This window comes from Spermophilus citellus (assembly GCF_964194105.1).
Source record: "Spermophilus citellus genome assembly, chromosome: 1".
Lineage (NCBI taxonomy): Eukaryota > Metazoa > Chordata > Mammalia > Rodentia > Sciuridae > Spermophilus > Spermophilus citellus.
Genome location: NC_138182.1, coordinates 268776029 through 268797081, shown reverse-complemented (window position 1 = coordinate 268797081; position 21053 = coordinate 268776029). Strand labels below are relative to the sequence as shown.

Sequence of the window (21053 nt, the reverse complement as noted above, 5' to 3'; positions counted from 1 at the left end):
CTTCGTTAGAATTTCACTTTGATTTGTGACCTCACCTAAAACCTCGTAGCAACAACGTATATGAACCCTTAACCTTTCCAAAATCTCAAGGTATTTCACACACACACACACACACACACACACACACACACACACACACACACTTCCATCACACAGTGCAGAAATTGAATGCAAAAAAAAAAAAAAACAGGTTTAAATCAAAGGTTAGATTCTAAAAGTAAAACAAATCTATGGAAAACAACAAGGCTTTCAGAAAAACAACTTAGAAATGACAACTCTAATATGAAGCCAGCAAAACCTACTTTAATCCTGATAGCAACAGAAAACTATATCTTCACCAAAACTGTAAACCCAACTCTGTTCATTGAGCTTTTCAGTTACCTTTGTTATGGCCACACAATCAGATTACAGAGAAAACTGTTTAGATAAGTGAAAGTAAAACATACATTATAACTTTTCACAAGAACAGTATATCTTGTTGATTTTGTTTATTCTCCAAAGAAGTTAGCAGCATAAAACGAGTTTGCTAATATGCAAATACAACTATTTAATACTTTCACTTTTCTTCCGTTTCTAAAAGTAAACATTTTGTGTGCAACAAATGTGATACAATAAAAGTTCAGGAAAGTTTTAAAAAATTTCACCACTTCATTTTTCGTTCTATCAACAACTACTAAAAAAATCATTTAAAAATTACATTCCTTTTTAAAAACCCAGTTTCCCATAACAGATTAAATTTCATGCAGAAATTCAGTTCTCTATGAAATTTATATTACTGGGTCAGACAATCACTACTGTGCATATTTCTGGCAAAAATGACTGTTGTAGGATTCTGGAATTTGGAGTAGATTAATATCAAGAGAAGCTGAGTAATTTGCTACCATCACTTGACATGCATATACTTTTATAAGAGGTTAAAAAAGGACATACACTTTGGAATTTATATAATTTAAAATCTATATTAGAATAGTTTATCAATCTAGAATGTTTTAATCATAAAAATAATTTACAAAGCATATTTTAGGTTTGGATTATATCAAATGTGTGTATGCATTTGCAAAGACAGCAAATTCATAAATTATTTACTAATTTTAATAACTGATTCATTGGTCTCCCTTAAATATCATTCTTATTAATTTTTAAAATAAATTTTATTTATTTCAATTAGATAGATACAACAGCAGAATGTATTGTGATTCATTGTACACAATTAGAGCACAACTTTTCACTTCCCTGATTGTACATGATATAGCATCATACCATGAGTGGTTATACATGTACCTAGAATAATAATGTCCATCGCATTCCACCATCTTTCATATCAAATATTTAAGAACATTCTAGGGACTTACTTTTGTTTGATTAGAATGTAATTACAAAGCATTAATTAAGTAAGCCTATAAACTCATAGAATAGGTGGGCCGTCTTCCAACTTGATCTTAATATATTAGATAAAAAGGGAACAATAACTAACCACCATAAAAAGATCCTTGCTTAAAGTTTGCTATTAACTTAAAATCTTTTCTGTAATTTGCTCATTACCAAAAAAAAGATCATATATCAAGATATGCTTATTAACCTAGTGAAATATCTTACTACTTAATAAGCCTACAGATAAATGTTTCTTAAATGTACTTGCTTTAAAATAATTTTATAGTATTTAAATTTGTTTGGGGGAAGAAAGTTGAAGATGCACTATTACACTAACATAATTTATGAAAAAAGCATGTGATATAAAAATTGTTCATTTTAGTAGAAAAATACAAGCAAGTAAAATCATATAGTGCATAATAGATGACAGATCTGCAGTAGAGAAAAATACCAAATCTGAGAGTTGCTTTGCATAAAAAATGAAATTAAGAATTTAGTTTCTGAGGTATAAAAATTAGTAATATATATATATATATATGAGAAAAAACAAAGAATTAATTGCACATTTGTCCAGATGTTGAAGTGGTAATGAGATTATCTTACCTTTATCTTGAACTTCTTTTGAAAAGCGCTCCCTTTCAATAGCAGATTCCCTCTCTATTCGTTCAATTTCAGCCAATGCATCCAATTCCACTTCATCATATATAGGTCCCTGTTGTGATACCTGTTGCTGATTCTGTACCACAGAAGTCTGGGGTTGTTTTGTAGCAACTGAAGTGTTCTGTTGTAAAACAGGCACTTGATTTGCTGGAAGGAATGCTGTTTGTTCTTGCTGTGACAAACACTGAGCAGCGTTTAGTGGGCGGTTTACATCCTGTGGAGTAATGGGTGTTTTTGAAGTCTGTCCTGGGTACTGCACATTAAAAGGAATATCATTTTCTGAAACATTGCTATTTTCCATACCAGAAAGCATATCCTCTTGCTGGTCCATGTCTGAAGACCTAACACGAGAAAGTCTTAATGTAAGTTTAGTAGAGTCCTTGGATGGAGAACTAATTATATCATACATTGCAGCTTTCTCACTCTGGTCTTTTTCATCCTTGCCTAATTTCATTTTCTTTTGTTTCTTTTGTTTTCTTTCTGGAGAATCTAACAAGATGTCTGGTGGAACATCCCGAGGTGATGAACAAGGTAGAGGCTGAGATTGTAGAATTAAAGGTGGTCTTGATCCTAGAAAAATAATTCAATAGAAATAATCAGTTGTGCTCATTTTATATTTTCTTATAGTGTGATAGAAATATTATAAAAGTGACAATACAGTAAAGATAGAATATTAAAAAATTATCTTATCTAAGCACTTTTGTCAGAATTGAACAAGATGCTTTATATATCATTCACTTGCTGTTTTCTCTTGCAGAAGCTGGGGTTTTAATCCCTGAAAATACATTATTATAAGATTAAAATGGCTCATAAAGGCAAAACTTTTACCACACGAATAATGTCTCTAATAAAACAGTTGAACACTATCTGGTAAATAAAATCTTTACCATATCTTTAAACATATCCCATGTTACAGATGGCTATAATTAGACATTTTCATGCACTAATAAAAATATTAGTTATACTGCATATTAAGTAGCTATGTTAATTTTAAAACGTGAAATATTCTTTTATATATATATATATATATTTTAGTTGTAGTTGGACATTTGTTTGGTTATTTTTATGTGGTGCTGATGATGGAACCCAGTGCCTCGCACGTGCTAGATGAGCACTCTACTGTTGAGATACAAGCCCAAACGTGAAGCATTCTTTTCCAACAAAATCTAATAAGTAAAATTACCTGACTATAATTTTTAAGTATTTCTAAAACTTCTAGCACCTGGACTTAATAAAATCATATAAAAAATATTAACTAATGACTTAAAGAAATGATGGAAGGGTCCATGAAGGATCAAGGATCACATTCTTTTTGTTTTTTTCCCTTTTTCTGATACTGGGAATTGAACCTAGGCGTATTTAACCACTGAGTCACACCACTAGTCTTTTTTTTTTTTTTTTTTGGTGTGTGTGTGTGTGTATTTTATTTAGAGACAGAGTCTCACTGAGTTGCTTAGGGCCTTGCTAATTTGCTGAGGCTGGCTTTGAACTTTCCTCCTCAGCCTCTGGAGCTGCTGGGATTATAGGCGTGAGTCACTGAGCTTGGCTCAAAGATTAACACTTAATAGAGACCTAGAAGAACAGATAGAATTTTAATAAGCAGAAATGAAAGCAGATGTGAGATTTAGGAAGGTAACAGAACAGGATATATTTGGTAAATAAAGAATTATGATGACTTCAAAATTTTAAGTCAAGATGATGCAGGACTGGAATTATATTAAGAGAGAGAGGAATAGCAGAATAATGCTGAAAATAAATTTGAAATACAGTAGGTATAAGAACATTTTCCTGGAAAAGAAACATTATAACTTTGGAGACAACACTAGAGCCAAAGATTAATTTAGGAGCCCTGTTCCCAAAAGCAATCAATGTTGCCATCAAAACTGAGTAAAAGAAAGTCAGGCATGGTGGTACACACTTGTAATACTAGCAACAGGGGAGAATGATGCAGGATGATCACAAGTTTGAGGCTAGCTTCAGCAACTTAGTAAGACCCTGTTTCAAAATAAAAAATAAAGGGGCTAGGATTGTAGTTCACTGGTGCAGGTTTGCCATGCACATGAGGCATGGGGTTCGATTCTCAGTACCACATAAAAATAAATAAAATAGGGCTGGAGTTGTAGCTCAGCAGTAGAGCACTTGCCTCACAAGTGTGAGACACTGGGTTCCACCCTAGCACCACATAAAAACAAAACAGGCACTGAGAGTCCATATACAACCCCCAAAAGTTTAAAAATAAATAAAATAAAGGTATTATGTCCATCTACAACTGAAAAGGTAAAATTTTAAAAAATAAGCAAATAGGGTTGGGGGTGTGGCTCAGTGGTATTGTATCCCTGGGTTTACTCCCCAGTACAAAACACACCATCTGAGTAAAAGAGCCAAGAAAAAAACCACAATGGTAGTTAAATAAAAAGTACAATGCCAGAAATTTTGAGAAATGAGAGTAGGGAAAAGACTTAAAAAGAAAAAAGAAAAATGAGGAGAAGAATAGAAAGAAGAAAAGGGAAGAGAAAAAACATCAATGAAGAGACTAGGAGAAAAGCAGGTGAGCTTAGTATGAAATAGGCTTTTTTAGAATTGAAAGTGATGACAACTGATCAAAGATTTCAAATATTTAAGAGAAATTAAGAAGTTGTGGTTTGAGGGCTGTGGCTCAGCGGTAGCACATTTGCCTGGCATGCATAAGGCACTGGGTTCCATTCTCAGCACTACATATAAATAAATAAAATAATTAAATAAAGGTCTATCAACAACTTAAAAAATATATATGTTAAAAAAATAAAAAAAGCTGTGGTATGAAAAGATCACTGGATTTGTTATTGAGAACAATATCAAAGGGTTAACTGGGATTTAAAGAATATGGTTGATGAATAAATCAAAGGCAGGTTTACTACTACTTCTTCTTCAGCTAAAAACAAGATAGTACCATCTGGTATCTTTTTAAGAAGGTTTTAGTTATTTACTTGACTTTAAATATGCTGAAGGAAATTTTTAATTCAAATAATACCTTTAGGGGTTCCATCGCTTCCAGCAGGGGAGCATACTGGCTGTGGAGACCTCAAAGGAAAAGGTGCAGCATTTCTCATTGTTGAAGAATCTCCATCCTATGACCAGAGTACAAAATTTGTATTTTGCATGCTAGGAGAGGTTTTATAGATATCTTAGAAAACCAGTAAAAGACATAAATTAATGACAGGTAAAGTGCTGGAATTTAATAGCATAGTTCTTCTGCACTTCCCTGTTTTCTTCCTGATATATCTTAAAGAACTGAAATTGTATCCAAAAAATCAATAGTCTAAGCATGGCAATGAATAAGAAAACTGGTATTACTCATATGCTCCATTTTGGTTTGCCACTTTCTACAAAAAAAGCTAGGAACAATCTACAAGGCTATACATATCTTCAGGGCAGAATCCATTGTTATCTGTTATCCTTAAATATATGTAGCTTACATGAAAATATAGCCAAATCCACAATAAAGCAAATTTTTAATGTATCAAGTATTTTAATAACACCAAGGCAACATTAAATTTCAGGAAGGGAAAAAAACAAACTTTGTACTGAGAAGAAGAGCCAGGTACTAATAAATAAAGGGTCATTATTTAAAGACACTATTTTGGTGTAAGCAGTATTAAATTAAAATAGAAAGTTAACACTGGTCTAGACTGGAACTCTGGGTATAGGAACCATGTTAACAGACTTTCAGTACCTAGCATAATTCTTGATACACAAGAATTATGGACAGTTGGTGTCCTTTAAATTGTGGAGTAAAAATGCTAGGTTATGTGACAAACACTAGAATTATTTTATTACCTTAATGATAACTAACATATTACATACGTCACTACTTAGCCTGTGCACCATGTGTAGGTAGTCGTCACTTGAGCCATGTCTAGGATTATCAGCATGATGATTAGCTGAATTGCCAGATAACGGACCAGACACTTTATTATCATGTATGTTTCTCAAACCACCTGCAACAATGGGACTTGATACTGATGCTAGAATAAGAATAAAAACAGGTTTATAAAAATAAACTTTTAAAATTCTTAGAGAACTGTTCACAAGAAAAATTTTAAGCATGCAGAAATTATAGAGAATAATATAAAATGAACACTCATATATTGATTCTCAATTTGATCAAACTGTGTCAGATATCATTCAGATCTACTTTTGAAAAGTAAAATATTACAGATATGGTTGTATCTCTGTATTTGTATATTCCTTTCCTCTATTCCCTTCCCCATATTTCCTAGAAGTAACTACTATTTTGATGTAAGAGTTCACTCTACCTACGCATATATTTACACTTTTATTGAAAATGAATATATTCCTAAATAATACATGGCATTTTGGGGGTTACAACATTGTAAATGACACATTTATATATCTTTCTATAACTTGCCTTTGAACTCATTATACTGAAGCATACCCATTTTTAAAATATGTAGTTGTATTTCATTTGTGTTAAATAAATAATTACAAATATTCTGCTGTATAATTACACAATTTATTAATTATTATATTGGGACATGAAGATTGCTTTTAATTTTTGGCTCTCATAAACAATGCTGCAATGTATAATCTTACACATGGATCTTTTTACAAATAATATGAACTCTGGGCATCAATTCAAGTAAAATGACTGCATATGCCCATATTAAAATCTTACTAAATATTACCAAGTAGCTACTTATATTCATCAGTATTATATGATAATTCTGACTATTCTGCCAATAATTTTTGTCATCATGACGGTGGGAAATATCTCTTTCAGTCACTGTAATGTGTATTTTCTTGATTACTAGAGAATCTAAGCATCTTTTCATGTATATTGGCCATTCAGAGTCTCTTCTTAACACAGTTATAAAAGGGCAGTCTCCTACATTTTCTTGTAAAAGTTTGATAATTTCACATGAAGATCTTTAATCCATGTATAATTTATAATAGTGATCCTGTTTTACTTTTTTCTATGAGTATCTAATTATTTCATACCATTATTTTAAAAAATAATTCTTTCCCCTGTTAAAATATAATACCATATGTATAACATTTTTATTTGTTATGGGTATATTCCTAGATGCTTCATCATGTTCAACGAAAGTAACAACGTTTCTCTTCCCATACATGTACTAATATTTTAACAAATCTTGATTTCTGTTAGCTTATATGACTTGCCTTTTAAAAATATTATTCTATTCTTTTTAGTTGTAGATGGACACAATACAGTTTTTTAAATTTATTTTTATATGGTGCTGAGAATTGAACCTAGTGCCTCACATATGCTCAGCAAGTGCTATGCCACCAAGCTACAGCCCCAACCCTGTTTTGATAATTATCTGTTTTGATAATTCAGCTTTGGAAGTAGGTTAAGTTTCACACTAACTGGTATTTTTAGTAATACTGTATTGAATTTACAATTTGGGGAAAACAATAATCTTTATCCTACTAATAAGTCTTTCCATCCATAAAGATGTTATATCTCTCCATTTTCTAAGTCTTCCTTTATTTCACGAGTTTTATAATTTTCTCCACAAAGGTCTTATACATCTTTTATCAAATTTATTCCTAAAAATCTTGTTTTCATTGAAAGTGTTAATTTATTTAAAAGTTCATACTTATAATTATAGAATAATTTTGTTTGAAATAATCCAGGAATCCAACTAACTTTTCAAAATACCTAGACATTCACCAACATTGTTTATTAAATAATCCATTCTTACTGATTTAAATATGTCATCTTTAGAATTTCAGAATTAAAAATCTCATCATTTTCTAATGACCAGTATAAAAACTGATGAAATGAGAATCACTGGATTCTAAACCCTTTAGGTTAAAAATTAATAGGAAATAGGATATTTTTATAATTGTAAAATATCAGCCCACACATTACTTAGAAATTGCAAAAGAAAAAATATGTACTATGATCAGATGATCTCTACCTGTCACTCTACCTAATTGGACCAGTGGGTATTATATGCTTTCTCATGTGATGCAACATAAAGTACACATTACCTATGTAATAATCTTGCTAAAAATATGTACTTGAAAATGAATACAACCTTTAAAGCTAACATCTCATTTATTAAAAAAAATATAGGGGGCATATCAGTAAATCAATTAAGCCAACTATGAAGTCTAGTATACAAGATATTCTCCAAAAATAGAGGTACAGTCTCTTCAAAAAGAAAAAATTATTAGATGGGAAAAATAGTATAGAACTGTTTTAGATTCCAAGAGCCAAAACAGATGAAAAAAACAAATATGATGTGTGAGAAATTACATTATATTTTGAGAAGAAAAAAAGCATATATATGTATATACACTAGTCTTTCTTTATATATGTATATATTGTTCTAAATGTCTTTAACATATATATATGTTAAAGACATTTAGAGCAATAGGTAACATATGTATATATGTTAAAGACATTTAGAACAATAGGTGAAAACGAATATAGACTAGATATTAGATGATTCTATAGAACTGTTCTTAAAATTTTTTTTCAATGGTAAATTCTTGTACTTTTTTTTAAGGAAAATCCTCTTCTTGACATATATTTAAGGACAAAGTGTCATGATGCTCATTGGTGAAGGGATTCATTGTGCACGATTAAACTCTTCCTTCATTCTTAAATTTTTTATAAAGTTGAAAAAAATGTTTTAAATGTTATCTTTTTCATAAGTTAAATTGCTCTATTTTAAAAATTCTTTTGTTCTACTGACTTACACATTTCCTGCCAGATTATTATTTTTTAAATTTAGAATAACTTTAATATCTGGGTGGGATCAATCTCTAAGAAACATTTTAAATTCGTCAAGGATTTGAAATTTTCAAGAAACAAGTCATTACTGAACAGGGCCTTCAACTACATATATTTCTTTTTTGGTTTTTTTTTTTTTTTTTTTTTTTTTAAAGAGAGAGTGAGAGAGGGGAGAGAGAGAGAATTTTTAATATTTAGAGAGGAGAGAGAGAGAATTTTTAATATTTATTTTTTAGTTCTCGGCGGACACAACATCTTTGTTGGTATGTGGTGCTGAGGATCGAACCCGGGCCGCACGCATGCCAGGCGAGCGCGCTACCGCTTGAGCCACAGCCCCTAGAATAACTTTAATATCTGGGTGGGATCAATCTCTAAGAAACATTTTAAATTCGTCAAGGATTTGAAAATTTCAAGAAACAAGTCATTACTGAACAGGGCCTTCAACTACATATATTTCTTTTTTGGTTTCTTTTTAAGAAGCTAAATTTATTTTGCTAAAAAACATTAATAGAACTTAAGAGTAAAAACTGATGTTCTTTCCTACACATACTGATGTGTATATGGTCATTTACAAGAGAACAAATGTGATCTTTTGTCATCTGTTTTCTGATTAATTATATTAAAAATGTTCCTCGGGCTGGGGATGTGGCTCAAGTGGTAGCGCGCTTGCCTGGCATGCATGAGGCCTGGGTTCGATCCTCAGCACCACATACAAACAAAGATGTTGTGTCCACTGAAAACTAAAAAAAATAAATATTCTCTCTCTCTCTCTCTCTCTTAAAAAAAAAAAATGTTCCTCATACTTTGTGTGCCAATATTTTATAAATATTAAGAATCTACATATATAATACATACACATATTGTTTATCACTCAGTCTAAATTCAATAACTGTATATATTCCAAACGTGATTTGTCTTCCTGTTTCTCCTTGAGTTAGTATATAAAACAGGCTCAACCTAATATTTAATTATCTAGTTTTGGGAAATGGGAAAGTAAATCACATGTTTAGAAAACTAGAAGCTGTCTGTTTTGATAATTCAGCTTAAAAGTTTATAAGTTAAAAAGTTTAACAATGAAGTACATTTTGACTCTGGGTATAATAAAAAATAAGAACACACATATAGGAAGTAATGAATGACAGCAAATGTTTAAAACTTGCTATTAATTATTCAGTACAAAAATATTTTCTGATTTTTAAGGATCTTTCAAAAAAAGTAAAAAACATTTATACTAATAAACTATTTAGCAGCCATGAAATGCAACTGAAAGCAATAGAATATTATAATATCAATATTACAATATTGAGAGCTAGCAATAAATTGAGAATTGATAATCTAATACCAGAAAATTTTGCACTAAAATCATTTATTTTCCTCTATGATAGGATAAATACTTACATAAAGTTATTCACAGTATATACTTTACCAATTAAATCCTAATTGCTCTTTGGTTTGGTGCTATTATAAAAAGAAAGTCCAAGTAACAGAACAGATCTTAACTAAATATAATTATGTAATATCCTGATCCAAAGATCCTAAATGACAATTTCCCAATTGATAAATGTAACATTTTTAAATGATTTAAGACATATAATAATAAAGATTGACAATTAAACATAATATTTCAGTTTGTTTTAAAAATTATAAAACAAAGAAAATAAACTTTCTTGGCACTATAGGTATTTAGGTATTCCCAATAAAGTAACAAATAACTTTCTTACCTTGCTGCATCTGTGGATGTGTTGTGTAACTTGAAGGATGAGAATATGGCATGTATCCTGCAGGACTTTGTGGGGCATATGGACTAGGCACTGGGCTATTTTGTTGTGGCATAAATCTGTTCCCAGAGCTTGTCTGTGGTGGCACAAACCGGCTATAACCCAAACCCCAAAGAAAAAAATATCAGGAAAAGAAACATGCTATCCCTTGAAATTTCACTGTCATAAAATTCTTTTAACTAATTTATATATAATAAAGTCTATGCAAACAAAAAGAAAACTGCAAAGTTGAAAACACAAAAATCATTCACAATTCATAATATGGGTTCAACTAAGCAGTTAAATACTGAGGTAATTCAGTTAACCAACATAAAAGTACCAATTTGATTAAGAGATACAAAGCTATGCTCCTTAAAATACAATCTACTCTACAAATTTCTTATTTATCTCAAATTCATCATTTTTTATTTGTTTGTGGTTTTGTTTTGTTTGAGGGGCTGGAGATCAGACTCAGTGCTTCCTGCATACTTGGCAAATGTCCTACCACTGAGTTCTATCAATAGCCCAAACACATTAGCTGTTAATCTAAAACATTTTTTTTTTTTTTGTCTACTGTGAAATTCAAATACTAAGATGGGAACTACTTCAATTATTATATTAGAATATACATACAACATTTTAAGGCACACATTCATGAGACTAGGTATTTCATTAACTTAATGTGTATACTATATATTCACAAACATATTTACCACAGAAAATAATACTTCATAAATTACATATACACAAATATATTACCTGGAGGGGCTATGTGAGATAGTGGTTTGTTGATAATTGGAAGATGCAGGACTACTGTGCATGGAATTCTGAGAAAGTTTATATTGAGACATCATCATTCCTATGCAATACATAAAAAAATTAAATGTTATTTTCTTCTAATAGTAAAATATTCCTTAAATCAGTCATCCTTTCTCATTCAAAAGTTCTTTTTTTGACATATTTTTCAAGTTCAAAATATAGACCCTGTAAGACTTTAAATTTCAAGTAGAACCAATTTACAAAACCGTTTTCTATAAAAGTAATTTAAGACTAGAAACAGAGATGATGTTGATGATGATGATGATGATTAATTTTGAGGTGCAAAACCCAATTAATTTTGAAATCAAACCCAGGGCCTTGTGTATACTAGGCAAATGCTCTACCACTGAGCTACATCCATAGTCCTGATTATTATTATTTTTAAATTTTACTTAATGTTTTATCATGTAGCTTTAGAAATGAAAAGAAATTTTAGAAGTCACATTATGTAACCTCTAATCAGACACTACACAATTACTAGACTTTGGATAGCTTTTTCATTGTATGGGAATAGTTTATCATACACATCTTCCTTTCTTTGGAACCTAACCTCAGAAAGCTATTTGCTTCATTTTGGTTTAATCCTAGGTTTAAAATATTACTTTAATTAGGAGCCCAAAGTCCAGTTCTTACAATCTGCATCCAAATGCTTTATGAAGCAAAACAGAATACACTTTTTCCCTCTTCCAAAATGACTCCTTCTTACTTAAGGATGAAAAGAATATATATAACTAAAAAGCATGAGGATTGTTTTCAAATTCTTATATTTATTTTCACACTAGACATTGTTTCTCAATTGTTACACAAATGGCATTTTGTTATCTAGGAGAAACAAAAATTCATTTATTTAGATATTTTAAAATAGAAGATAGAATCTATTATTATCTCTGATTTTTAAAAATGATTTTTATAGCCAATCTCTGTTTGGAAGCTGCATATATTCCTAAACTGTGCTCAAGTCAGTGACTGAATGATAGCAGGATTCAAAAATTACCTCAGAGTCTACCACTAATAGTGCATTTTCTTATGTATGTAGTAAAAATTTAAATTCCTGAACTTTCTTTCGAAAAAGAAAGGCTTCTTTCTTTCTATTTACTCAAATTCAGCACAAAATTGTTTTGTTTCATAGTTTAATAATTCAATTACTATAACTATTGTTGATGGATTTTTTTAAAAAAGAGGTAGTACAATAGTATGAAATAGGTGTTATAATTTTTACAAGCTGAAATTACTAGTTTGAAAGCAATGGTTTTCTAAATACAAGGGATGAATAAAATTTGAATAGTTCTTTCAGATTAGCTCAAGTTCCAAATACCTATGATTGAAGTGACTTGTATTTATTAAGTTTTTTCCACATGTGACTCATACTGACATTTAGCAATCAAAAAATAACCTTTTAAAATTTTAAATCGCATTATCAGGAAAATGCCTTAAAAAATCACAATTAATTTAAAAATTAATCAGTTAATTAAAAAAAATTTTTTCTTTTAATATATTGTTTTAGTTGTCAATAGACCTTTATTTTATTTATTTATAATGTGGTGCTGAGAATTGATCCCAGGGCCTCACACGTACTAGGCAAGTGCTCTACCACTGAGCCACAACCCCAGCCCTAATCAGTTAATTTTTAAATGATAGTTTGTGTTTTTAAAAACTAGGATATGTAGAAATAAAACAACATTTTGGACTAAAAAAGCAAGCGTATATAGCATAAAACACAAAGATATGACTGAAAAGTGAATGACCTAAAACTTCTTAAGAGTGATTTACTATCCAAATTAAATATTCAAACATATAGATTATAAAAATGTAGTATTAACAGTTTGGATAACTTTCTTTAACCAATATTATATTTACTGATATTCTTTAAGACTTAATACTCTTATTAAACTTTCTTCCAACCAATTATCCCTATATTATCTTTCAGTGTGACTATTCCTCAGGAAAGCACTACTACTATAATCTAGCTTATTAGTGTAAGTCCTTGCCTATACAACTGTTCCCAAGTTGCTGAAAGGTAAGTTGGGCAGAGTTATTTCCATGGTTGCATTCTAGGGAATAAATGGAATCTATGCAATTGCTTTAAAAATATAACTCACATCCAAATACATAAAATAAACAAGCAATACTATGAAAACACACACATAAAACTAGAAAACAAAATGAGAAGTTTTATAAAGATGCTACCAATAAAGTAAACAAGACTAAATGTGACAATATTAATGAATACAACTAGTCATTAAGTAGGTTGGACCTTACAGAATTGTGTAAACTATTCCCTCCCTGACTACTTTAGTCTTGAGAGCCAAGAAAGCACCTGGACTTGCCAAATTCAATAAGCTCTAGAACACAACGTCTCTAATATAAAGGTATTATCCAAGTAAATAAATGTTTTATCTGTGCTACATGTGGTAGCATGTGCCTATAATCCCAGCAGTTCAGGAGGCTGGGGCAGAAGGATCACAGGTTAAGCCAGCCTCAACAACTTAGAAAAGCCCTGAGCAACTTAGCAAGACTGTGTCTCAAAAAAAAAAAAAAAAAAAAGGCCTCAGAATAAGGTTCAGTGCTTAAGTGCCCTTGGGCTCAATCCTTCATGCCAAAAATAAATAAAATAGATAAATATATATGTATGTGTATCAGGTATTTTTATAATGTTAGTAATACTTATTATAAATACATCTTTCTTTAATAACATTTACTGTAAACCAATTTTCTATTGTTAAAGCACCAGGGATATTAAATCAATTACTAGATGAATATAATCACAATCAGTAATAAAACTAATACTTGGTATTTTTTATATATATATATATATATATATATATATATATATATATTCAAAAACTTTTCAAATACTTTTATTATTTGATGTACAGTTCTTTCAATTCAACTCTATGGTCTGAAATTTCTAAAGCTCACTGAATAAACTAATAGATCCCCAAACACTTATCAAAATACTCTTATTGCTCTAATTCACAATTAATTTAGTTACCCATTAAAACACAAGAATATTATCAATTTGTTTCCTTCTTATTCTTGGCTTGATTTAAGGTTCAAACAGGCATTCCTAGGTAATAAGCCAGCTCGTTAGAGAATGCATTTGTATTTAATCATGTGTAAAACAAATTCTATATAGGACCCATAAAAATAAAATAAAATAATTAAGAACCTCACCACTTTGTACATATCTGTTCTGCATGCTTTTCTCCCTGAAAACATTAGGACTCCTTGCCAGGACCGCCTGCAATAAGACTGGTATATCGCCTTCAGGATCATCACTGCCAAGGTTATCTTTCAACTCTCTGGCATTGAAAAAATAAACATTGATTTATTAAAAAGATTTATTGGATAAAAACAAATTATTTGAGAATGTACAAAAGCATGGATTTTCAAAGAGGCTACCCCTGGAAGAAACAGACTTATTAAAAACAACAACTTTTTCTATTTTACTTTATGCACAGGAGAAAAAATGTCCCGAACATTATATTATAGAACTATGAACTTACTTAAAAATATTCACATTAGTTTTAAAATAAGAAAATAAGCAGAGCATACTCTAAACTACTTAAAATAATGAAAGGATAGGATTCGAATATATTTTTTGGGCTTGGGATATATTTTTTCTCTCTTATGTGAATGAGTCTGGCTTCCTGGGAAATATCCCCAAGTGAAATACAGTTGCCATGACCATTAAGATAAGATGGAAAGGTTGTGTAATCTATACTATCTTCTTAAATAAACTTGTGGTGTGTGTACAGGGTGGGGACCAAACAAATGGTCAAATATAGTAGCAATTTTCAATAAACTTCCAAGTAACAAATTGACAACTTTAGAAGGTGATGGTAAAACAAAATATAGGCAATGTTTTCTATATATCACTATTCTATACTCATTGGATCCAACAATAAAAACCTATAAAGATGGCATCCAATAATAAGACTCAATAAATTTCTTAAAGGAGTTCCTAATAAAATAAATCCTAATGATATATGTGCTATTTCCCCTTCCTTTTTAAATATTTGCTAAAAACTGTTCCATAATTAGGTACAGGTATAAAAAATTTTAAAATATTTAGACATTGTAAAATTTCTGGAATGACAATATATTAGTATCACTTCTGATTTTTAACCAATCATTTCTCAGATTATCAGAATATTCACATTTAGGAAATATTTCATCTTAGAGATATCCACTTTAAAAATGGCCCCAAAATATGCATTGTACCAAATAACAGAGAACTCTGCAATATAATGTGCTTTATCTTCATTCCTCTGAGTAATGAATCTTGAAATTAAATAATAATAATAATAATAAAGAATGGAAGATTATATGAGTACTATTGTGTAGTAGGACATGAAAGGCTAAGAATGGAAAATTTTAATGTTTAATACGTTTTTGTGTTAAGGATATGGTAAGTCATACACTCTTTCTGGAGTAAAAAAAAAATACATTTAAAGAAGTAATACATATAATTTAATGTAATTTTATCTTAAAAAATCTACTGCATGAGAATACATACCCATGTTTGGACGTTATAGTAAATTCTTAAAATAAATTAGTCCCAAATTCTGTTGTAGCTTTTTATGGAGTTAGTTCTTGTTATGGTTTTGATCTAAAAGGTTTCCCAAAGACTTCAATATTGAAGGATGGGCCACAAATGCAGCAATGTTCAAGTGTGGTTTTGGGAAATGACTGGATCACGAGGCTCAGACCTCACCAGTGGACTAATCCAATAATGGGTTCATAATTGAATGGACTATTGTGGGGGTCAGGGGGACAGAAACTATAGGAGGCAGCCTACTTTGAGGAAGTAGGTCACTGGCAGCCTGCCCCTTCTTTGCTTTCTGGTTCCTGGTTGTCAGAGGGTGAGCAGCTCTGTTTTGTCTTATGCTCCCTGACTTGAACGTTCTGCCTCACCAGAGAGAGGTGAACAGTGATGAGGCCATATAATCACAGACAGAAACCTCTGAAACTGTGAGCCAAAATTTTTTACTTCCTCGATTTCCTCAGGTATTCTGGTCACAGAGATGGAAATCTAACACAGCTCTTGAGTTCTTATCAAACTTCTCATGAAAGACATATTAGGCTTACTCCAAATAAACCTAAAAGCATATTCTGTAGTGTCTGTGAATTTTTAACTACTTTAGCAATAACAGGAAAAAATGAAATAGTTTTATGATATCTGCATAGCTGCTGGAAACCCAAGTTAATTTCAAAAGAGTTGAAAAGATCTCCATAGAATTACAGGGAGGTTGAAACTATTGTCACAAAGTAAGTATGGCCTGTTTAAATCTCATTAATATCTTGACACAGAAGGCTGTGTATGAATACTGATGTATTTTAAAAATAAGCTATACATCTAAAATTTTTTAAAATAATGCAGAAAACAAGGAATACAGATTCTCTTAGTAAGGCCCAAACTTTTTACTTTGTTTTAGTTGTAAAATGGATTGTACTTACATGTGATCTGTTGATACCTGATTGAGGCTATGGACAAGCTGTGAAACCAAATTATCATCCCTACAGGCCAAAAGGCAGTTCACCTCTTCTGCTATTCGTGCATTAAAGAGAAGGCTCTTTGTAGTTGTAGCAGGTAAAGGAGATGGAAGAGGCAGCTGGTTCAGGACTATTTGGAATAAAATCGAATTATTAGAAATGGAATGACTGGAATAAGTCTCTTTAGTGTTTACATACATTTGGGTATTAGAAATAAGTTATAAACATCAATGTGACAAAATATTAAAGTGTTGTTCCTTTCCCCAAACAAACCTAAATCAATCCCAGAAATGCCCTCAAAACATCATTTAGACCTTATAGATTAAATTATTAAGAATGAAATTCAGGTCCTTAATATTCATGCTTGCTTTTCATTTCTTAACAGTTTATTAACCTAACAAATTATTAGCCAAAAGGTAAGGCAACTTACAAGGTAGCAACTCTATTTATTCTTGATTACATGACTTATCAGAGTATTCTCTGACAAACCAAATAACAATAACTGACTCTTCATTAGACACACGTAGTATATTTTAAAACTTAACAATGTTATAAAATTAAAGAGCTTACATTAGCAGGAGAATATTCATAGCACAGCATTCTGGATGAAAAAAGATATCTAAGAATTTCTGGTCTAAGTTATAAATTTCTAACCTTTCTTCTTCACTTTATTCTAATAACAAAAAAAAATCAATGTTTCATAAAAGTTTAAATTCGGTTATTTAATATCTCTTCATCTAAAGAAAATCTGTTCATTTGTGTAAACTAAAGGTTGAAAAAACTAAAATGTCAGATATCTTTGTTTTTGGCTTAATAACTAAACAACTCTACAATATAATTATCTTACTGCTCAATCCCAGAAGATAATTTAATAGGTTTTTTTTTTAATTAAGAAAAACATATAAAAAACTAATTATTACTTAATAAATAGGGGCTTAATGGGAAGACAAATTCAAAAATATGAAGTACATCAGAAATGGAGAGAAAAACCAAAAGGAAATTCCAGCTAGTGAATCTAGTTTTGTACTCCTGCATGTTAGAGTTTATGCCTTACCTATAACAAAGTAATAACAAAAACTACAGCCAGTTTACAAAAGTTATGCTAGTCCAACCAGCTACTTTCTTGTTAATTCAGACGCTATAAACTAGTCATGCTAGTTTCCTAAGCTCACAGTTGTAGTCTGTCACCTATTTTATTACATTGAGACCAAATCACACTTCTTTTTTAAAATATTATTTCTAGTTGTAGTTGGACACAATACCTTTATTTTATTTATTTATTTTTACATGGTGGTGAGGATTGAACCCAGGGCCTCGCATGTGTTAGGCGAGTGCTCTACCACTGAGCCACAACCCCAGCCCCCAAATCACATTTCTTGATAAGTTACTTCTTGTAGTTTTATTATAAAGCTCCTTATCTTGAATAATGCTATACAAAGAAAAGTATGCCATGTTCTCACTCTCTACCCTTTCCTCTATCATTTCTTTTTCCCCTATATTCAAACAGATAGGATGACATAGGGACCAACATTATGGGTAGTAGATTTTGCACCAAATCCACAAGGGCAAAAAATAGTGAGAGATGCCCACAAGAAAGAATGATTCCTTAAAAAATCTGTGTAACATTAAATAAGTTTCAAAAAACATTGACAATGTTCTTTAAGTTCCAGTGTTCAGAGTAAACTAGGCTGCTGTTATCTATGACAAACTCCAAGAGATTATTCAATGCAACATTCAAAACAAACATCTTTAAGAAATTAGGTGAGGTGGGCTATCAAATCTTCTTTTATGAAAGGCAGTTTCAATTACTGTTTCTCTAAAATTTTTTAAAAAGTCCACATTAGGGCTGGGGATGTGGCTCAAGCGGTAGCGCACTCGCCTGTCATGCGTGTGGCCTGGGTTCGATCCTCAGCACCACATACAAACAAAGATGTTGTGTCCGCCGAAAACTAAAAAATAAATATTAAAAAATTCTCTCTCTCTCTCTCTTTAAAAAAAAAGTCCACATTAAATCTTATTTGCAAACCTGTGTTTCTTCAGTTTGGGTATTTCTTAAAAGTTTTGTATCATCTTCTCTTTTGCATTCATCCTTTTACTGAATAAAAACTTTTATCATCACATGTTACCATTTCTTAATGGGTTCATAAAAGGAAACAGAAATTAAGGTTGTATCTATAATTATTTGGCACACTAATTTTTCTAGTTCCACAGATGTGCCAATAAGTCAAAGAAAATTATGTCAGTAAAATCTAAAATCTTAATTTTTTTGTTATTTATAACATTAAAGATAATTTTTGTAACAATTTCTCTAAAAATCAATGTTAACACACACTAGAACTTAAATTAGATAATTAACCAAACTTACGGTCTGTTAGACTAGCAATCCCCGCAAGAGTAGTTATGGGGACATGGGGCATATCCCCATTCATCCTGAAGTTCTGGAATGGTGTTTATTATAAAAGTACTCAGTTCAGGTGCCAGCTGTCATTACTTCCCATTTCCCAAACACTGCAACACACACAAAAAAACAATTATCTGTAAAAATATGTTGAATATATTAATACTAGACTAATGCTTAATGTAAACAATTTTTCTTTTGTTTTTTCTATCTATACAACAGTAAGTCATTATCCACATACCATTCACTCTACATATATTAAGTTATTTAGTCCTAACAACAACCCTGTAAAGTATTTATTATGTGTTCTCCATTTGATTGATGAAGAAATTTACTTACAGTTTAAAATAACTAGTGAAGCCAGAATTACAACTCAAAACAATGTGGCTCCAGAATCTCTTTCTTAACCACTGGATTGCATTGCCAGAGAGGGGTACTTGCTCACCCAAATAACCTTGACAAGCACTATAATTTCTTTCTACACTACAAACATATTAAAATTTGACTTCATTATCTGACTTCAGCTTGCCTATCTAGTCATGTCTCTTAATATCCCCCTATATAAACCATACTCTCCAACCCAGCTTATCTAATCAGATTTTTATCCTCAATCTATTTTGTACTTTCCCATTTGCATATACATCATTAAGACATTCTCACTACCTGGGAAGTCCATATCCCTCTGTCTTTCCAACTCCTGTAATTCTTCAGGATCCATAGCCACTTCTTGCTACTTCATGAAACTTCAAATTTACCCCCAAAAGCCACCTTAACCTACTCTTAACATAACATTTATTACCCAATATTTTCTGATAATTATATATTATTTTGTGACATCTTTGAAACTTGTCTTATTTCATTCTTAATTTTCATGTACTTACTTACCTCGTCTTTCCAATTATCACTACATTCTACTTATACAGATCAATTACATAATCAATATGCAGTCACATAAAGGACAAAGAAAGGCACAAGTTAACATTTTTTAATGTTTATGTAATGTTAATATAATGTTCCCATACAAATGACTTCATTGGTTTCATGGTGTCATTCTCTGTTGGGTGTGTTCATTTCTTTCTCTCTACATCTATATAAAAACATCCTGTAAAAACACTGAACATCTTTTATTCTACTCAATGTCTTACAGTCTTTCTAATCTTAGTCTCAACATGTGGCTTGTAGAACATTTATCTTTTCTTTAACAATTCTTGTATAACTTTTTGGGTAAATGGATAATATAACATTTTAATAATGTGCACATTGATCAAAAATATGCTTTTATTAAAGAATAAATGAATCAGCAGAAGAAGTATACTCTATGTTGATTGAGACAACAGGCTAAAATAGAAAACTGAATTGCTTCTTGTTTAAATGTTTCCCTTTTTGGCATCATACCTGCACTTTTGAGAACCAACACAAGGTACATCAAATACTTTAAAAACTAGGTTAGAGTTTTAAAATTCCTGATAGAGGTCACCAAAATACAGTAACTTTTTCGTAACTTTATGCTAATAGGAAAATTCCAACAGTATTCATGGAAAGAAATCACTAAATGTAAATTATTTACAGAATATCACTATATGCCTTATTACAAGTAGTGGTGCAAGTCAACATTTTAACGTTTAACAGCAAGTAGCTATAATCCCAGGGATTATAGGGAGGCTCAGCAAGAATTCAAATGCAAGGTCTCAGTGAGATCCTGCCTTAAAAATGAAAAGGGCTGGGAGCCATAGCTCAATGATAGAGAGCTCCTGGATTCAATTCCCTGTAGTGCAAAAAACAAATA

The 21053-nt window shown here is 30.9% G+C and overlaps 1 protein-coding gene across 2 annotated transcripts in view; it reads right to left on the bottom strand.

The window, feature by feature from the left end:
• The window catches only part of NIPBL (NIPBL cohesin loading factor), a 185762-nt gene that overhangs the window by 82066 nt on the left and 82643 nt on the right, over positions 1 to 21053 (bottom strand). For both annotated transcript variants that reach the window (XM_081307128.1, XM_081307129.1), the window contains exons 2-9: positions 19235 to 19377; positions 16834 to 16999; positions 14548 to 14675; positions 11314 to 11413; positions 10519 to 10670; positions 5875 to 6035; positions 5042 to 5138; positions 1975 to 2601 (exon numbers count right to left, since the gene is read on the bottom strand). In XM_081307128.1, coding sequence (XP_081163254.1) covers positions 1975 to 2601; positions 5042 to 5138; positions 5875 to 6035; positions 10519 to 10670; positions 11314 to 11413; positions 14548 to 14675; positions 16834 to 16999; positions 19235 to 19298 — 1495 coding nt within the window. In that variant the 5' untranslated portion in view covers positions 19299 to 19377. The remainder of the gene's footprint in view (positions 1 to 1974; positions 2602 to 5041; positions 5139 to 5874; positions 6036 to 10518; positions 10671 to 11313; positions 11414 to 14547; positions 14676 to 16833; positions 17000 to 19234; positions 19378 to 21053) is intronic.